This window comes from Spinacia oleracea, chromosome 3 (genome assembly GCF_020520425.1).
Source record: "Spinacia oleracea cultivar Varoflay chromosome 3, BTI_SOV_V1, whole genome shotgun sequence".
Taxonomy (NCBI): domain Eukaryota; kingdom Viridiplantae; phylum Streptophyta; class Magnoliopsida; order Caryophyllales; family Amaranthaceae; genus Spinacia; species Spinacia oleracea.
This window is the reverse complement of record NC_079489.1, coordinates 154,246,986-154,263,041: the sequence shown is the minus strand read 5'-3', so window position 1 is coordinate 154,263,041 and position 16,056 is coordinate 154,246,986. Positions and strand designations below refer to the sequence as shown.

At 31.3% G+C, this 16,056-nt stretch overlaps 1 protein-coding gene across 1 annotated transcript; it reads left to right on the top strand.

Annotated features, from left to right (window-relative positions):
• The first annotated feature begins 5,089 nt into the window (after positions 1-5,089).
• LOC110800419 (valerianol synthase TPS8-like) lies at positions 5,090-15,492 on the top strand. Its single transcript, XM_056839644.1, has 7 exons — positions 5,090-5,285; positions 7,735-8,008; positions 9,381-9,741; positions 11,223-11,441; positions 12,322-12,463; positions 12,973-13,221; positions 14,895-15,492. The coding sequence occupies exons 1-7, from the start codon at positions 5,163-5,165 to the stop codon at positions 15,210-15,212; spliced, it is 1,686 nt and encodes a 561-aa protein (XP_056695622.1). The 5' UTR covers positions 5,090-5,162; the 3' UTR covers positions 15,213-15,492.
• The last annotated feature ends 564 nt before the right edge of the window (positions 15,493-16,056 follow it).

The window sequence follows — 16,056 nt, the reverse complement described above, 5'->3', positions numbered from 1 at the left end:
TGGTTTAGATATCTGCCACCTCTATTTTTGCTGGATTGAAGTTTTCATTTTCATGGATAAAAAATTGTAACCCTAATTTCTTCGCCTCATTTTAAAAAAAGAAGAATTGAGTTTGATATGTTGTTGCTCACCACCTTTGTATTAAATAATAAAATAAATAAATAAACAAAAGGAAAACATTAATGTGAATCATGTGATTGTGACCATCAAAAAAAGTAAAAAACCATGGCAAATTTGCCAAAAAGGATCTTTTATAACTCAAATTTTGCGAGAGAGGACCTTATATAATTTTTTTTGTGAAAACACACCTTAAAGTAATTTTTTTTGCGAGAAAAGACCTAAGGGAAGTTTCCGGCATTGACTGAGCTTTTCCGGCCATTGACTTGCTCGTGAGCAGCACGTGTGGCTTACGTTGGCTAAAGACATTGATTCTCCCGAGTCTTGAATTTTCAAACTTGATTTTATTTCGATTTTTTTTTTCAACTTTAGGTTTTAAAGTTTAGAATTTTGGAGGAAAATCGGGTGTGATTAGCAAAATTAAGTCACAGGTGCTTCTACTGTGCAAGTCAATGGCCGAAAAAGCTCAGTCAATGCCGGAAATTTATTTTTGGTTGTCTTTCGCAAAAAAAAATTACATTAAGGTGTGATTTCACAAAAAAATTATATAAGGTCATTTTCTCGCAAAAAAATTTACATTAAGGTGTTATTTCACAAAAAAAATTATATAAGGTCCTTTCTCGCAAAATTTGGGTTATAAAAGGTCCTTTTTAACAAATTTGCCAAAAACCATTAACCAATTTCAAGTACGGAGTACGTAGAAGTAGTCATGTGGATTTGTGATGTGCTCCATTAAACGAAATCTTGGTTAAGATTTATGGAGTAATACTATGTCATGGGTTCCACTAAACGAAATCTTGGTTAAGATTTAATCAAGGAGCAATCGAATAGTAGAATAAGCCCCCAAATGGACTACAAATCTACAATATAATGCATGTGATTGTGACCCGTATGAAATGGTATTTGTTACTTACTACTCCGTACGACGTAGAAGGGCGTTCTGTTCTCAATCAGATAATATCTAAACTTCTCCGAATTGAACTTATCTAAATTTATTGAAACTAGCTGGTTAGATCGATTTGGTTAAAATTGAATAGCATTTATTGTACAGAGTACTTAATTGAAACTTATTGTCCTGATAGATTATAATTGTGATTTATATAAATTGAATAGCATTTGTACCCTTCATTGCAATGGCCAAGTCGTTATTCCCATTTTGATCTTATTTGATTTCTTCATCTCATTTTTTAAAAAGAAGAATTAAGTTACGTTAATACTTAATAGGTTGTTGTTCATCACCTTAGTATTAAATAATAAAAAATAAATAAATAAACAAAAGGAAAACATTAATACTTTTAATAGTGTTACAAACTGGCAATAGTTAGAGAAATCGATCATGTAACATAAAAACCCAAAAGTATGGTCATGTACTCCACTAAACGAAATCGATCTTAATCAACAACGAGTAATTATATTGCATGTGAATCATGTGATTGTGATCTGCAAACTGTGCAAATCGTGACCTTGCCTTTGAATATTTTTTATAATTAAATTACTATTTTTTTACAAGAAAGGTAAATAAAAGTTAAGTTTATGTTCTCTTAAAATCTTGACCTAATTTATACTTCGTATAATAGTGTAGAAAATAGAAAATTTTAGTTTTAATATAGGAAAAATTACATTAAATAATCCAACCTTTTGTCGATTTTCCATTAATTATCCAACTTTTCGATTATTATCTAATAATCCAACCTTTGTACCCCATTAACTTTTATTATACCCAATCGGTAAAAGAACCGGTACAGCAGGTAACCTGTCCCACGTGGCATGCAACTGTTCGTTGCTAGTTTTTTTTAATTAAAATCGTCAATTTATCCCAATTTTCCTTCTTACTTATTTCTCTCTTCTTCTCCATTTCATGTGTTCAACCATTAATTACTTCTATTCTCTCTCCTCCACAACACTACAACCCCCGAGAAACTAGCCCGCCTCTACTGCCCCTGGCTCGAAAGCTTAGGAAGCCGCCAACCTTCTTCAACTCTACACATCGGCCAACACCGCCATTAACATCGCTCCCTATTCTCTTCGTCCCCTGCTTCGTGAAAACAACCAGAACCCAAGTTCTAGTTTTGGAACTCCTTGTTCAAAAATTCCGGTTATCATCATCCTTTGGGTAATAACATCTTTGATTTCATGTTCTACAAAGGTATTGGACGGATTGGCAATTATTAAGGAATCAAATTATTTGCAAGTGATTATTAAGGAATCCAATTATTAAGGAATCAAATTATTTGCAATTGATAGTACCAAATTGATGAGAATTATGAGATTGAGCTTAATTTGATTAATCAGTGAGACCAATTCTTTTTCTTTTTTTTCGATTTTTATTTTGGTGATGTTAATATGTGATTATGGCGTTGATGGTGTTGAACGGTTGATGCATTAGAATTTATGTTACAACAATCAAATACAATTTATGAATCGTTTTTTTATCTTTTCTTTGTTCCTTATTCAGAATATGTCAGATTTTGAGAAGGAGAAAAATGAGATGGTAATGGTGGTGGTTGTGATGAATGATGATGGAAATGGTTGCCTCCGTTCTTCAGGCGACTTTGTTTATGGAGGATAGATGAGGGTTAATTAGTTTGGGAAGAAATGATTTTTTTCTTCTTTTTAAAATAAAGTAAAAGTGTTAGACTCAATTTCCCGGTTACAGGTCGTTTAGGTGCAACAAAAGTAAATGGGGTATAAAGGTTAGATTATTAGATAATAATCGAAAGGTTGGATTATTAATGGAAAATCGGCAAAAGGTTGGATTATTTAAAGTAATTTTTCCTTTAATATAAGGGTGGATAGCCTGATGAGTGGTGACTAGAGGTACGTGTGACGTCCCAAATTAAGAGGCTGCATAATATGCGGCACGATTAAACATGACGAGATTGAACAGAAATAAAATATCAACAAATTGCTTAGAACATGGGAAAACCTTGTAGTTCTCCACGTAATTTATCAACCAAAATTTTAGGTTTATGGTAATTGACTCCAAAGTTAAATTAAAATTTTGACATTCAAATAACTAAATTCAATATTTTTCATGGCCCTTTAGATAATTCTTATTATATCAACAAATATGAGTTGGTTTTTACGAGTAGAACATGAAGAAAACAATCACCTAATGCTCGAAATTTCCTTTCCCTAACTGTATTTTGATATAGAGTATCAAGTAATCAAAAGCGCCAAATATAAATAACACACGTAAATTAACGTATACTTCATTAGGGTGAGTTTATCCCTAGTCTTGATGGGAGTCTCGAGTTGAGTCTCAAGTCTAAGTTTTGAGATAATGTGGTAAAAGACTACACCAAGTGTTGAAGTGAGTTTGAAAATCCAAGATCACTACAAGAAATTGTACTATTAACGACGGGAAATTTCGTCGCTAAAGGTCAATAATTGTTGATTAACGACGGGATTTTCCGGCGCGAACCCGTCATAAAAGGGGGTCGTCGTTAATGGAAAATCTCGTCGTCAACCCGTCGTAAAATATATTTGCGACGGTTATTCCCGTCTTTGTTGGGTTGTTATCCCCGTCGCAAAAGCCCTTTTGCGAAGGGATTTTACCCGTCGTTATTAGGTTGTCATAAAATATACAAATTTTTATAGTGGACTCACTCAAAACTCCATTTTTTTCTCCCCCAATCAAATCATAACCCAAAATAAATTAATTATATTTTTATTCACTTTTGTTACAACTTCCAAATGCTATATTTTCCAACCCATTACATTTTCAGATGCGTGCACTTCAATGGGTTAACGACTATAATTTTTGAGCTATAATGTCAGAAGTTCAATATTTCCATAGTTTTACTTGGAAAATATACTTCGTATACTTCATGGATCCAAATCAAAATTTTGATCTAAATTCTCTTTTGAAATTATTAAAAAACAATCCTCGAATACAATCTATGCCGAGTTTAACTCAACAAGATCAATCCCAGAATCCGAGAAGCGAGCAAGTAGAAATTTAACCCAATTTTTCCAAACACCAAATTTTCAATCTACTCATACTAGTCAAAATATAGATCAAACTTTCATTACACCCGTTAGTGTTGAATCCACTTCCGACATCCCATATACTTTGTTGTATTTAAGAAAACATAATTTCTCCAAACACCAAGACAACCCATAATTCTCCTACGGGGTATTATTTTATCTTATTTTATATATTACTTCCTCCGTATTTTTACTTGTTCCATTTATCATGATTGTGAATGATAGCTTAAATTTAACAACTATTATATTTAATAATCAATAACTTAAAATTATAAAAATATATGCTTTAATATTACATCTGTTCCTGAAACTTATTTATGGTGCGTTCTATTCACCTGATTTTCATTTATTTTTCCTGAACTTATCTTATCTGAACTTATCTGAAGTTAACTGAACTCATCTGAACTTATTAAAACTTATCAAAACTTATTTTAGTTATAAGTTGTACTTGGTCAACCCTTATTTTTCTGGAATTATCTTATCTGAAATTATTTTTCCTGAAATATATAAATGGAAATAAGGTGAACAGAACAGGGCCTTACTCTATCTTTTTTTTATCCGCTTTTGAAAATTCTTTACATTTTTCGTTTTAATTTATTCTTGAACGTTTTTTTTTACACTACTTCATTTCATTTTTGGCATATAAATTTTACTCTCAAGTCTCAACTTAGCCCACCAGGCCACCATGACTTACAGGCTCACAATACCTTAATACGAAGTATTAATTTTCAGACAATTACATTGTTAAACAATTTATGACCTTATTTTAATTTCCTTACTTTAGCTTGTTACCCCACCATTACATGCTCATCAAAGTTCCTTACTTACAGTATAAATAGTAAGCGTAAAGATCATTCGAGCGAAAATATTATAATGAGAATAATTCGACAATTTGTAAACGAATAAGTCTATAAATACAGTAGCCCCATGCATCATTGAAGAATCAAGATATCCATCTATATTCTATCTCCTAAAAATATTGTACTTTTTTTTTTATGCTAAAAATATTTTATTGAATAACAAACAATTTCACATTTCCAAGCTAGAAGCTAAACATGGCAACCGTGATACCGAAACCTCTTCAAGTTGGTGTAGCGCCGGTCAGGCGACCTCTCGCTCATTTCCCACCGGATATTTGGGGTGACCGCTTCGATAACTTTACGGTTGATGATAAGTTGGTCAGTATTTTTAATTGTCGTTTTTTCATTTGCACAGTAATTTAGGGGAGAAAAAACAATATTTACTAATTAATATCTCTTCCAATACGTTGTGATTGTCGAAATTCTCTTGGACATAATATTCCTTACATTGGACGATGATAAAGGTCGCAAGTTGCGACAACATTTAGTTGTCGCAATTTTACGTGTCGCAGTTTAATTGGTACATATAAGCGCCACGTAAGCTACGCATCATCATAATATTTTTACTATTAATTTAATATTTCTACTACGAAAATATGTAAATAAGGTAGCCGATATAAAAAAGGAAAAAAATTAGAATATTAAGATTTTCCTACCTTTTTTTATAACATGTATAATAAAAAATATAAGTTAAATATTTTAATTTCCAATTTAAATCATGACACATAAGCATGCCAAATCATCATTGTGACACGGCTTAAAGGTCGCATGTTGCGACCTTTATCATTTTCGCCTTACATTTATCATGAAATTAGTACTCTAACTTAATTTCTTTTATTTCTAAGCATATTTTATATTTCTCACTCTATTTTACAATAATTAATGATTAATATTTTAGCATAATAACTATAACTTAAGTGGAACTTGTATCGATAATTTAAAGTGACAACAAAAAGAACAGGGGAAGTTAGTTAAAGCTAGCGACAATTAAAAAGGAACGAAGAGAGTAAGAAATAATGTAGTTATATGCATATAATCCATTCGTTAAATACGTATAGTTCTCCCCCAATTACAAAATAAGGAGTATTATTCATGTTGTAATATTTAGAAAACTTTAACCATAGTCTTTATTTATTTTACATGAAAGAAAATATATCACAGAGTATTATTTTTGGTCTTGTTAGATTCAATTTCAATTTCAATTTGAATGAGACATGATGTCATGAGTCTCATAAGACCAATTGTCTGTTAGTTTAGTGGTGATTGCGGCTGAACTTGGTAGGGAGAACCTGTGTTCGATCCCCCGCAACAACAATTGGAAGGGGAGTGGAACCTATACACCCAGAACTGCCCTGAATCCGAATTAGCCCTAAGAGCTGAGTGAACCACGTGCTAACACCAAAAACAAAAAAAAATGAGTCTCATAAGAATCAACATAGAGCTGAATTAGGCGATATGAAAATTCATTTTTTTTGTTCCGAGTTAGTTTACTTGCTTAGTGGTTGCATTAAGGTTAAAATAGATTGATTATGTTTTAGATATAGAGATAGCAATATAGCACCGGTCCATAAATGCAAAAGCTTCTCTTCCTCTCGGTGCTGCCTTCATGTTCATGCAACTACTTATGGGCTTGTGGCTATCTACATATATCTAATTTGATGTATATTAATTGAAGCGCTTAGTTCCAGTAGAAAAAATTAACATATTGTAAGATGATTTAATGAAAAATGATATGATACATGATAAATGACGCAGTGTGTCTGTATAGTTTATCAATTTAATGGACATTTTATCTTTGTGGACTATATATGTATTGTGATCAAATATTGTGCTCAAGAAAATTCTAGAATTTTAACTATTTAAAGTAGCAACCGAAACATCGTCCGGACCACAAACTGGTTAACGGTTTATAACGTGTTTGGATACCCTGAAAAATCAAATTAAACAATTTTGAAGGAATGATCGAGTAACAAAATTATATAGATTATGTCTCCTGATACCACCATGGCGCCATATATACGCGTAAGACTGGTGATGTCAACATTAAAAAAAAGATAATCATTTAACTAGAAACTATAACTACTCTTATTTGATTAAAAAGTATAACAATTTGATTCAAAAGTATAATTAATAATACTAGAATATACCACGTAATTATTTAAAATTATTTGATGACATTAACTAATTATATAAGACCGTATTATATAAGTCTTTATAAATTATAAAGGATGATGATAAAGGTCGCAAGTTGCGACAACATTTTGTTGTCGCAATCTTACGTGTCGCAGTTTAATTGGTACATATAGGCGACACGTAGGCTAAGAGTCATCATAATATTTTTACTATCAATGCAATATTTTTACTATGAAAATATGTAAATAATGTAGTCGGTATAAATAAGGAAATAAATTAGAATATTAAGATTTTCCTAGCTTTTTTTGAAACATTTAAAATAGAATATATAAATTAAATATTTTAGTTTCCAGTTTAAATCATGACACATAAACATGCCATGTCATCATTGTGACACGGCTTAAAGGTCGCATGTTGCGACCTTTATCATTTTCGAATTATATATATATGTCGATCAGTGTTATCATTTTTCTACTGTAAATACAAATAGTTATTTTAATTTCAATTTGATTAATAATTTGGTTTTGGTTGTACTTATACGTACAATGGCTTCCGAATTGTATATTTTATTATAATTATATTATTATATAATTTTTTTTTTTGACATGGGATTATATTGTATCATGCAATGTAGAAGATGGAAAGATATGAAAAAGAAAGTGAACCATTGAAGAAGGAAGTGTTGTTGATGTTAATGGATAATTCTACCGATTCAGCAAAGAAGATGAGATTAATTGATGCAATGGAACGTCTAGGGTTCCCCTATTTTTATGAAAAAGAAATCAACAATTTATTGGACAAGATTTTCAAAGAATTTGCCAAAGAAAATTTCAAACTGAAATTTGATTTATGTGATACTTCATCACAGTTTCGCATATTCAGACAACATGGCTACAACATGCCTTGTGGTAAGAACTTTTATTTATTTAGATTCTTTGTTTGTTTAATGTATGACAATGGACAACAACCCACTTGTATGAGTTTTGAATGAGTATTTTAATCTGCGATTTCTATGAATTACTTACAGAAAAAGAGAAAAAAATGAGTTTAGAATAAATAAATTTAATGTCAAAAGGTCTTGCATGTATTCGATGTACAATAAATTTATTGTCTATCAGGTACACTATAAAATAATCATTTTATAGATACGAGGAATTTCGTCTATATAGGGTCCAAATCCGTCTCAAAATGATGCTTAGAGACGGATTTGAGACGGAAATATGGCGTTTCTATAGAGAGCGCCTCAAAAAAAAATGAGACTGAATTTTTGCAAATCCATTACAAACTTGAGACGGAATTTTTGAAACTCCATATACAATTCCATCTCAATTTTAATTTAGAGACCAAATTTTAGTAACTCGTCTCAAGTTTGATACGTTTATTTTATCCGTCTCAAATCCATCTCTAATTGATGCATAATTTTGTAGTGGTAACATGGTAACTTTAACCCAAAATTTGGTAATTTTTTACATGCTTTAATTAATTATTTATAATGTGAAGCAGTTTTTAATGGATAACTTTTTAAAGAAAATCTCAATCGTAACATTATACTTTTGCAAATTTTGAATGGTAATAACAAAATTTTAGCCACTTTCTCTAAAATAACACTAATATTGTTTTTTACTACCTAAAAAAATGAAAATTTATTTTTAACCACCTAAAACAATTGATAATTTATTTTTACCACCTGAAAACCGAAAAAATAGATAAATTGTTATGTGGGACCCACTGATTTAATTTTCCTACAAATTTTTTACAACCCTCCATGATTTTCTGTAACTCCTTCGATCACCCTCATTTCTTTTCTATCATTGAACTTTGTCAATTTTGAATTAATATGAGGAAAAATTAAGTGAATTTATGAAAGAGAAAGAAGCAGGGGAAGGAAAGGGATGTCAAATATATGAAATCGTGGAATAAGAGAAAATATCAGAGATATTACCGTTATTGTGACTCCTCACATTAAAGATTTCATCTAATTTTCATTTTCAGGTGGTAAAAAACAAGTTTTACATTTTTATTAGGTGTATGAAAAACAATTTTTAGACTTTTAGGTGATAAAATATAATTTTTCGATTTTTTTCAGGTGGTAAAAAACAATTTGTCTTAATAATAAACATTCTCTCTAATCTAACATTATTTCAGAAATTTCAACCTAATTAACCAATATAATACTAACTATAGTTAAATAACAATAAAATTACTAAATAACCCTCAAGTTTTTACCATCCTCAAACATCACCTATATTATATTATAAGATGAGATTTTGAAAAATGCAGATGTATTCACCAAGTTCACCGATGGAAAAGGAAAGTTCAAAGAAACACTACGTAGTGATACAAAGGGCATGTTGAGCTTGTATGAAGCTTCCCATTTAAGGGTAAATGACGAAAATATCCTCGACGAAGCCCTTATTTTCACCACTGATTTCCTTAACACCATTGCTGCATCATCGGAGCAAGCACGGTGCGCGCTGAAACAGTCGTTGCATCGCGGTATTCAAAGGGTACTCGTTCGTAATTTCATCTCATTTTATGAGAAAGATACTGAATCTCGAAATGAGAAGCTCCTACAACTTGCAAAGATTGAATTCAACAGGTTGCAGTTGTTGCATTGCCAAGAAATGAGCCAAATTCAAAAGTTAGTTGTTTTTTTTACTATTGTTTTACTTTAATTTTTTTGCATTTTATCCATACTATACCCACCTTTTTTTTTTTTTTTTTTTTTTTTTTTACGGGTGTCAGTGAGGCGGGTTTTATGGGAGACCTGCCCCAATATTCCTCCCAAGTAGGCGGGGTTCGGTTTGGCCGGTAATGGGGCAGGAATGGTATAAAAATCATATCCGCCATGAATGATGGGGTGAGTGTGGATTTTGTGTTGTGCCCTATCCTCACCCCATCCCCATCAGCCCTGCCCTGCTTCATATTGTCGACCCAACTCGAGTATCTTTTATTTTCTACGTGAATTTAAGATTTTAAAAAAGATCTAAAGTTGAACAATTTTTTTATGTGATTGGATTTGCTTGAGACTTTTAAGTTTGTTTGTTTAGATTTTTCGTTTTTGTAGGTATTTTTTTTCCCATCATACGAAGTACTGAATATATGTTATTTTTATTTGTCATGTGTTTTTTTATACAAATGTCATTAGTTATGTAAAATGTTTTTAAATTTGTCGCAACTTATATTTTTATAATATCAATTTTTGTTCAATTTTAATTAAAATAATTAAATACATTATTGGTCAAATAAGTGGATCGAAAAACATAAAATTTGAAGTGAAATCTTTTTTTTTTTTTTTTGATAAACATTTGAAGTGAAATCTAGTAGGGAGTATATTGACATATTTGATTACTCCCTCCGTCCCAGAATACTCGCAACGTTTTGACTGCACACGTTTGTCAATGCACAACTTTGACCACTAATATCTTTAACCTACATATTATAAAAACTTATAAAATATTAATATTTTGTAAATATATATTAAGATAAAGTCAACAATATATTGTATACTAACATTTGTTTTCATATATTTGAAATAAAATAGGGTCAAAGTGAATTGTGTGAATAGTGCAAAAAGTCAAACCGTTTCGAGTATTCCGGGACGGAGGGAGTATGATTTAAAATATATTGATATTTAATTACTATCTTAAAAATACACCACTTTCTTATTAATACGGAGTATTAACTAGCTTATGAAATTTTTATTGTAATGTATTGTCTTAAATACTCCGTGTTTTTGTTTTGGAATCACTACCCTTTATAGCTTTCTCATTTTAAAATTAAGATATTTCACTACAAGAATTTGTATCTTTAATGACAACCTAATAACGAAAGATTAAAAATTCCGTCGCAAAAGCCTTTTGCAACGGGGATAGTAACCAAACAAAGACGACCGTCGCAAATGTCATTTACAACAGGTTAACGACGGGATTTTCCATTAATGACAGACCCCTTTTATGACGGGTTCGCGACAGGAAATCCCGTCGTTAATCAACGATTATTGGCCTTTAGTGCCGAGATTTCCCATCGTTAATTGTACAATTTCTTGTAGTGTTTTTTTCAAATCTTAATCATTTCTTTTTCTTTTTTTCTTTTTTCTGTAACATTTAGCTTATTTCTCAGGTGGTGGAAAAGCTTTAATTTCGTGAAAAGGCTTCCTCATGTTAGGCAAAGAAGCGTGGAATCGCATTTCTGGACCGTAGCAACCTACTATGAACCTCGTTACTCTTTTGCTAGACTAATGTATTCCAAGTTTTTCCTGGTTTTACTTGTTTTAGATGATACATATGATGCTTATGGAACGTTTGAGGAACTCCAACAACTCACCGACGCATTTCAAGGGTATATATATTATACTTCTTCTGATTTTTAATACCCGTAATCTTTGTGATTTCTACACTATTTCCATACTTTCTCCGTTTTGGAAATATCGCGCCATGGTTAACTTATACTCCTCTAACCATTACTTTGACTCATAATATCTCAAATCGTGTTCAAATAAAAATTATAAAAATTATAAAAATTAAGAAAATATATATGGATACGAATCTAACATGACCCCACATGACTAAAATTTCATTACGCACGAATCACAAAAAATGGTCAAAATCATAGTGTGAATAGTGTAAAAAACAAATGGTGCGATATTTTCGGAGCGGATGAAGTATTATTCTTTGACCATTGTTGGTGATTTATACGTAAGATAAAACATAGTCATCTGGAATCTTAGTAGATTCGTCTTAATGTGTATTTTCAAAATATTAACTTTTTATAATTTTTGCTTAAAAATAATTTAAGGATATTAATGATCAAAGTTTTGCATTGGCATGCATGAAAGTAACAAACATTGCGAGTAAAAATAAAAGGAGGAAGTATACATTATCGTACTCTCTCTGTTTCATTTTATTTGCACCATTTTGACAAAAAAGCTCTAGTATAATCATACTCCCTCCGAATCTAAATGTTTTTCTCATTTCCTTTTGGCACACATGCCAATGCTCATTTTACATCGTTAATATATTTAGTTACGTGTTATTAAAAGTTATAAAATTTGCATATTGTCAAACTACTCATTGGAACGAATCAAACAAGACCCAACATGACTATGTTTTTCCTTATATATTAAACGTAATTTATAAGATTCTTTTTCATTATTAATAATTAGATTCAGAGAAAGTATTATAGAGTAATTGAATACTCATAATTATATCTGCGAACACAGGTGGGATTTGAGTTCAGCAGAGAAGTTTCCTGAAGAATATATGAAAATTGCATACAAATTTGTCATTAATACTTTAGACGAGCTTGCCAAGGAAACGACCAGAAGAGGAAGACCGTATGCGGGTCATTATGGAAAAGAACAAGTAATGTTTTTTTTTTCTTTCTGTGTTCCTAAATGGAATAATCTTTTAGGGACGGAGGGAGTATGTGATCGATTATGTCATAATGATCATAAGGAGTATTACAACTTTTTTTCCATTGTTTCATTAAGACCCTATTTGACAATTAGTTGTTAGCTGGTTTGATTAGTGTTAGCTATTAGTTACTAACTGAGCGGTTGAATTAGTTATTTCTGTACAGGGCTCAATAAATTAGCTGTTATGAATAAAATGACCATTAATGACATTGACATAAAGTGATGTTGGTTGATAAGGGTTGTAAGACAATAATATGGCAATGTTGTCGTGTTATACACCCACTTATTCAAACCTCTAATACAAAAAATCACAAATCTCTTTTTCAAACCTCTCGTAACCACGTACTTCCATCAGCTTTTTCAAAATGACCGAACCTCTAAATTCAATTCAAAAAGCTCTTTTTCTCCAAACCTCTCATGATATAATATAATGATTCATATTGTTTCATGATTCAGGTGCTATATTTGATAAGAAACTATCAAATCGAAGCACTGTGGGTTAAAACAAAGTATGTGCCAACATATGAGGAATACATGGTGAATGGAAGAGCAACAGCTGCTGTACAAGTATGTGTTACAGGGTCTTTGTTGGGAATGGATGAAGTTGCAGAACATAAACAATATGCACAGTTAATGAAACCCTCCATGGCTCTCGAAGCTTGCGAGTACATTGTCCGACTCATGGACGACATTGTTACTGCTGAGGTAATATATAATAATATACGTTACTTCCTCCGTTTCTTAATACATGTATATTTTCATGATATCAAAACTTTACTCTGTATAATTTTTATTACTTTTTCCGTTTTTGAATGTTAGTCATTTTTCCGCATTATTTTAGTAACTTATCAACCCACCATCTAATTAAATAATACATCTAATTTACCTTATGACCTACCATCCTATTAAACAAATAATATCATAAACACACCCCACATCCCACTCCACAAAATAACATGGTCCCCACTTATTTACTTATTAAAATAATTTCATACATGTAGTATTTTATGCACGCGATGCGTGCGTGCATTTTAGAAATTTTATTGTGCCTAGTATTTCACGCGTGCATAAAAATTGGCACTAAAAATCATTTGCAAGTGTATTAGAACCCCACTTGATTTATTATTTTATTTCATTCAATTTTTCTTTAATACCCGGCCGTGTCCGGCCAAGTGTATCTCTTAAATAAATACGGAGGGCGTATATTATAAAAATTAACATATATTCTTAACCTATACTTCATCTGTTTTTCTTTAAATGACACAATTATTAGGCACGTTTGCCAATGCACGATTTCAAACATTAATATCTTTCCTTATGGATAAGAAAAACTTATAAAAAGTTGATATTTAAAAACTATTCATTGAGACGAAGCTAACAAGACCCCACACGACTATATTTGTTCCTATGTAAAAATCACAAAATGAATTCAAAAGAGTTTGTGTGAATAGTGTAAAAAACTCAATTGTGTCATGTAAACAAGAAAAAACGGAGTAAGTATATACAAATTATTTGTTAAGAATAAATATTTTTATAATATCAAAATTTTGTAACTTCTACTACTTTCTCCGTTTATGAATGTTAGTCATCTTTCCGTATTATTTGAGTAAATTATAAATTTTTGATATTATAAAAATTAATATATATTCTTAACAGATATATACGAATTATTGGTTAAGAATACATATTTTTATAATATTAAAATTTATAATTTTTACTACTTTCCTCCGTTTATAAATGTTAGTCTTCTTTCCGTATTATTTGAGTAAATTATAAAGTTTTGATATTTTATAAAAATTAATACTCTGTACATATTCTTAAAAGATATATATTTGTTAAGAATACATACTTTTATAATATCAAAACTTTATAATTTTTACTATTCCCTCCGCTCTTTAATGTTATTTCTTTTTTTGTATAAGTGAATAAGTTATTTTTTTATTAGTCTCTTTTGAAATCTTCCTTATTTGTCCAACATTTACCCATTGTACCCTTAAATCACAATCTTACTCATTGTATCCTTATATCACAATTGTAATTCTAATTTCTTCCCAAATGCATATGCAAATGGCCCACTTGTTATCCAAATATCCATAAACCTTTTAATTATTTCTCTCTTTTATCCACGTGGATCAGATGTTTTTGTGATTCATGTGACAAGTGTCTTTATATTAGATTGTCTTAGATTCCACAAAGGACTAACATATGAAAACATAGGACAAAATAATATATAACTAAATATGTTGATAGTCAAAGCTGTAAAGAAATAATGAAAAAGTCAAACAATGCAGATAGAAGTAGGTAGCTAGAAACACTTGATTAATTGCATACATTGAATTTATTAATTAACCGATTTCAATGTGCGACACGTAAATCAGGCGGAGCTAACTAGAGGATGTCGTCTGGCCACAAGTGTAGAGTGCTACATGAAGGATTATAATAAAAGCAGAGAAGAAGTGTTGCAAATATTCTGGAAAAAGATAGAAGACTCGTGGAAGGATTTAGCCCAAGAGGGGTTGATGACCAACTCAAGCCCTAATGACTATGATCACTTCTCCAAACCTGTTTATGATCGGATCCTTGGCTATGGACGTGTTCTAGATGCCGTATATAAGGTTGCGGATGGCTATACATTACCTGAAGCCACAATTAAGAAAGATGTTATCATAACCTATTCTCAACCCTTTGTCATTTGAATTGTTGTATCCTAATTGTTATATCATAAGAACATTGCCGGAATAATTGATACATATTTGGTTAAGTACATTTTGTATGTACGGTGTTTGGGATTGGGTTTGGGTTTGGGTTATGTAATCTGTAAGCAAGGCTAAGGTACCCGGACGTTAGTCATGTTATTGTGTGAGAGTGCAAGGGTGTAACGTATATTGTGTGTGCAAGACTGCAAGTTTTGCACACACAATATACCTGGTCGAAGGGATTCCTTCTTATCCCTTTGGTTCTGTTTTAATAAAGTTGTGGTTTGACATTAATAAATATTGTCTAGTGAAAATTTGATATTTGGTGGAGTAATTTCTTTTGGATAAATTTAGCTAAGTGTTAATTAATTCGTCCAAAGATGGTGCTAACAATTTGAATAGTAAAACAAGGCAAGTTCAGTAAGGGCATAGCGAATTGACAAGATGAAAACTAGAACGCTCAATAGTATTGATCAATTAGCAATAGTTTAGAATAATATGATAGCACACAAGAGTTATTTATACTAAAACAACTAGGGTTGCAGCCTTCGGCGTGATGTTTCAATTGAGGGTCGTCCTCTGCAACCTAGGGGATTCCTTCTTATCCCTTCGTAAGCTTGCGTGATCAAGTCATATGACAACACAAAATCCGCTATGGCTTACCAAAATCATAACGTGAATCCAATAAGGTTGCAAGTCACCTAAAAGACTTGCTGACGACTCCCCCAGCGTCGCACGACCTTGCAAGTCACGCACACCCTCATTATATTACTCGAGTATTCAAAAGCTCCGGCATGAGCTGTGTCCCGTAGACGTGTATTTTCATATGACTACATGTATACCT

Excerpts from the sequence above, each read along its gene's own strand:
- LOC110800419 (XM_056839644.1), top strand. The coding sequence starts at position 5,163 with ATGGCAACCGTGATACCGAAACCTCTTCAAGTTGGTGTAGCGCCGGTC. Across the intron at positions 8,009-9,380 it reads TGGCTACAACATGCCTTGTG|ATGTATTCACCAAGTTCACC; the intron begins GTAAGAACTTTT and ends TGAAAAATGCAG. Across the intron at positions 11,442-12,321 it reads CTCACCGACGCATTTCAAGG|GTGGGATTTGAGTTCAGCAG; the intron begins GTATATATATTA and ends CTGCGAACACAG.